The 4685-nt window shown below is 38.4% G+C and overlaps 1 protein-coding gene across 1 annotated transcript in view; it reads left to right on the top strand.

Annotated features, from left to right (window-relative positions):
* The window catches only part of SPSB4 (splA/ryanodine receptor domain and SOCS box containing 4), a 67212-nt gene extending 64413 nt beyond the window's left edge, over nucleotides 1-2799 (top strand). The window contains exon 2 of the mRNA XM_009273352.1: nucleotides 1491-2799. Within this exon, the coding sequence (XP_009271627.1) occupies nucleotides 1491-1618 (128 nt within the window). The 3' untranslated portion in view covers nucleotides 1619-2799. The remainder of the gene's footprint in view (nucleotides 1-1490) is intronic.
* Nucleotides 2800-4685: the final 1886 nt, after the last annotated feature.

Below are 4685 nucleotides of genomic sequence, written 5' to 3'. Positions count from 1 at the left end.
TAAAAAAAAAAAAATTCCTTTAAAAGAATAATTTAAAAAAATTCCTTTAAAAAATTCCTTTTAAAAAATTCCTTTAAAAAAAAATCCTTTAAAAAAAAAAAAGTCCTTAAAAAAACCCCCAATCCTTTTAAAAAAAACCAAACAACACAGCAAAGCATATAAAACCAATCCTTACACTGGATATTTTGTGCTTTGTAATTACTTTTTTCAAGTAAGTTTTAAAATAATATCAGCTAAAGGATTGGTAGATTAATGTAGCTTGTGTAAATCTACATGTGGCACATAAAAGAACTCCTGATAAAACCACCAGGTGCTGTACAATGTTGAGCGCTTGTAAGTAATCTGTCAAGTTTACAAGAGGTCATCACTGTAATACAGGCACATGATGTTGTTTTTTTTTCTCCATTTGAAAGTACTGGTAAGGTTTTAAAGGCTACTACTGTTTTATCACATAAAGAGGAAGAGTTTCCTGTAGTCTTTTAAACCTTTTAAAACCCTTTTAAAGCAACATGTGCAACCAAATCCATCTGATTAAAGTTGTTCTTGAAGATAGCTGTGACGGGTTAGAGACTTTACGGCTTTATTCCAGTTCCTGCTGCACAAAGGTTTCCGTTGCAAAGCCCCAGTCGATGCTGTCCCTGCGGTTCTGTGCGAGCTGTGCAGGCCAGGGCGGGATGTAGGGGTGAGATGGTTTGAGATGCTGCAGATCGCTGTGTTTGGGTCTCCTATCTTAAGTGCTGTCAGCCAGGCATTTCCGCCAGATACTTAATGCACTTCCACTAAATTAAACTAAGAGCATCCGCAGGTGTTTGTATATTTTGGGGGTGTTTGTGTGCATAAGTACGAGAACACACACCGTGCCTTTTAGTCGGCTGAATCCTCCATCCCTAATTTATTCATGGAGAAAAAGGTTACATTTCCTCTAGATTTTTGAGGGTGTTTTGTTTAGCTTTTTGCTTCCAACAGACTTCCTAGAAAGAAAGGCTAAGAGAGTGTTGCAGGAAAAGCAGCATTTGGTGAGAAGTTTGGTTACTCTGAAGTACTATTTCCAGTTCCTAAGATGCAGAAGGAACTGGTCTGTGAAGGTCAGAAGCTGCCAGCGTAGTTCCCGTTAACACGACATGACGAATGTCGTGTTATAAACAGAGTAGAAGCTCTTTGTCTTGTTAGAAATCTGGAAACGTAGTAACTTCTTACGCTGCAACTTGGTAAGCCTGAAGAGTGGTTTTGGGTTGTTATTTTAAGCCTTACAGATAAGGAAGCTCAGCCTGAAACTTTGCAATCACTTCTTACGGGTGAAACGCATAGAATTCTGTCTTTGCTTCTGTTGATTATCTTAATTGTCTCACGGCTGTCAGGTTTTCACAATACCATTACTATCTTTATGACTGTTTAATACGATACAGTCTATGTTAATAAATAAAATGTCTGTCTGTAAATGGAGATGCTGAAAAATTAACTCTCTTATTATTTTTCTTCTATTTTTTCAGCGGAACCCCTGCCTTTAATGGACTTGTGCCGAAGATCAATTCGTTTTGCTCTTGGCAGAGACCGCCTGCATGACATAGAAATTCTACCTTTGCCTCTGTCTCTGAAAAATTATTTACAGTACCAATAAGATGTCTAGAACCCTCTGGCCTCACATTGGACTACATCAATGCAAATGGCAGAAAATTGTTTACAGCAAAATACAAATCTTCGTGATGGACACTTAAGTGTTATTTAATTTTTAATATATATTTTTTTCCTGAACCAGTGAAAGCAGATCACTGTGGGGGACTACTAAAGAATGTGAAAACGTTGATTTGATTGAGATTCGTGTATTATCTGTTGCCTGTTGTGTTTACAGTCCTGAAGGCCATTATTCTCATCTGTCGTATATTGGTTTATCTTTGTTGCCTCTGGTAATGCCAATAGAAAATCTGACCTGCAAGATCCACTGTTATGCAGGACAGAGCATTCTTCAATAATGCTTTTTTTTTTTTCCTTTCTCTCTCTTACATGTCACCCCAATAGATAAAAATAAATTAGCAAAGGAAAAATCTTGACAGTAACTTTTGAAAAATATTTAATCCTTGCCTTTGTTATCCAGAGTTGTGGAGAGCTTTGAGTGTTCAGCACTCAACATAATCAGGCCTATAATATCTAAAAGTTCTAACATTTAAAATAAAGCAGATTAGTGTCTAGAAGAAGAGTATGTGATTTAAAAACACTAGGGGAAAAAAACTGGTATGTGTGTCAGAAAGATCAGGTTTTGGACGTGGTAACAGTGAGATGCAGTCCGTTGTTTTCAAGACCAAATCTAGTCCCTCCAAAGTTCTGCAGTTTATAACAAAGTGTTCACTATCCCAAGAATTTAGGATATTCGTATTTTAGAAAGCTTGTCACTTTTTTATTTGAACAAATTTATAATTTTTATGTGGTATGAACTCTAAGTACTTGGTTCTCTTTTTAATGTATGTGTGGTTATAATGTTTATTTATCTGTTTAGAGTCTGTGGGGTTCTCATTTAACTGTTCCCCATCTTGGGGTGACTGATTTTGTTTTTTTCCCCAACTCCACCTGAAATGCATTAATTTTTTCAGGCTCATCCCATTTTTTAAGATGCTGCTTTCTATTTGCATTTCTTACATGTTTCAAGTTATCGCCTGATCAGTTATCTAGTTTTTAAACTGGAAGTTGTTGTTACGGCAGGATGTCAAATGTTTAGACTGAGCTGCCTCCAGCATATTTTAATGTGAATTTACTGATGAATGAGGAGAAAATTTCTAATAAAGTCTACTGTCCAAAATAAAACTCGTGCCTCCTTTGATGAAGTGTTAAATAACATAGCACTGGGTACAGGGTTGAAGTTCAGTTCCTCCTGCAGCTTTGCAAATGTTTCTGTTCGGCACTCCTTTGGAATTGCTGCTTTGGGTTCACGTGCGAGTGACATCGCAGGCAGTGTTGTAACGTCCTGTGCCTGATTTATTCCAATCACTCGGAATGTAGCTGTACTCTTGCTTTTAACACAATTCTGGCCAGATTCCTCTAAACAAAACCTCAGTTTTGTGCTAAGTTGCACTTTGAGACTTCACGCTTTTGAGGTAGGTTGAAGCTTGACCGCTGCGCGCTGATGATACAGGCAAAACCTCTGAACCGCAGATGGTTGCCCTTCTCTCAGTCACCCCAGGGAACAGAATCACAGTTTCAGTCGGAAAAGAGAAACATGAGATAAACAAGATACAACAACACGAGCAAGAGTGGAAGCAACAAGGGCAAGGTAACACAGGGATGTCAAAAGTTAAATAACAAGTATTTGCTCCTCTGGGCTTAACTGTGTAAGTTGATGCTTGCTTCAGCATCAGCTTATTTTCAGACTTGCTTTCACTTAAGGCGAGAGGTACATACTGTATTCCTTACCTTAGTCTTGCGAAGGGGAAGAAATTACAGCTGGGATCTGTACTGCTTTTCCCACTTGCTTTGTTTAAATTAAACTCTTTGTCTCAATAGGTATGTAGGAAGGAGGAGAGATAAAGATGTAATAACTCACCCAAAAGGAAAAATAAGCTGTGTCAAGTGATCTTTCTTAAGCGAGGTAAACAGCTGTTGAGGAGTGGCGTAGTAATCCTGGTAGACCTTATTTTTCCACCACTGAAGTCCATTTTAGGTAAGTGTTTCCTAAAGTTAGTGTTTTACTGTGTGTAACTAGACTTCATGTTCCTTTAAATAACTGCAGTGACACAACTGTTAAGCGTTGTCTTCTCTGTTCTTTAACTTGACCTAGGCTGACAGCTTTTTAATGTGACAGTGGGAACTGATATCATGAGGCAGATTAATGGTGCCTCTGTATGTTAATTAACCTAGTTATTTTACAGTTGGATTGGAATTTCAGTTGGTGCCCCATCTGTGATGATTCCTCTAAACCAAATGTCCTTTATTTTAACTTTCAAACATTTTTTCTAACACTTAGCTGTCTTCCAGGAGTGCTAGTTTTACAGGAGTGATAGTTTTATTCTTTTACTGTTCCCTAATTGCGTGTTGTGATGCTGTGGATGGTAGATACACCCCATCATGTGGGATTAGGGCCCCGTTTTCAGGGATCAGAGTCTTTTTGATATAGTTTTCTTGGTCCACAGAAGTCTTGTAAGGAGGATATACCATGGAAAATACTAACGATGCTTCAGTTTTCCCGCTAACCATCCCTTTGCAAATAGATTCTCTTCCAAGAGGGCTTATAGGGAAACCAGAGTGCCTATCTGTATTGCTAAGACTGAGTCAAGCATTGAGGCTGAGCAAGTAGTCAGAGTAACTCCTCACAAAATGTACCAAAAAAAGAGTCTCCTCTCTGTTGCTGAACTCCAGCCTGGGTGGTATGTTCCTCACATCGATTCTCAAGGCTCACTTTACGGGAATGCAAGCATTGTTTACTGTCTGCTTCAGGAGTGAACTGAGCAATAATTTATAAGGTGGCGATGCATTGGCTTTTGCCCAAAACAGAGGTCAAACACTAAGTTATGATCATTCTTCACCCAATGCAGTTGAAACTTCTCAGTCTCTCTATCCTGGAAGCCTAAATGCAGCAAGATACGTACCCAGAAGTCCACTCTCAGGCATATCTAACAGCAAGGATGATTGCTTTCTATAAAGCTATACTACTTCAGATTTTCAGTAAGATCTCTTCCATCTGTACTTTTAATTTCCAG

This window comes from Aptenodytes forsteri, unplaced genomic scaffold (assembly GCF_000699145.1).
Source record: "Aptenodytes forsteri isolate BGI_AS27 unplaced genomic scaffold, ASM69914v1 Scaffold382, whole genome shotgun sequence".
Taxonomy (NCBI): Eukaryota; Metazoa; Chordata; class Aves; order Sphenisciformes; family Spheniscidae; genus Aptenodytes; species Aptenodytes forsteri.
Note: the sequence above shows the minus strand (reverse complement) of the source record. Positions and strands in the feature narration are given on the sequence as shown.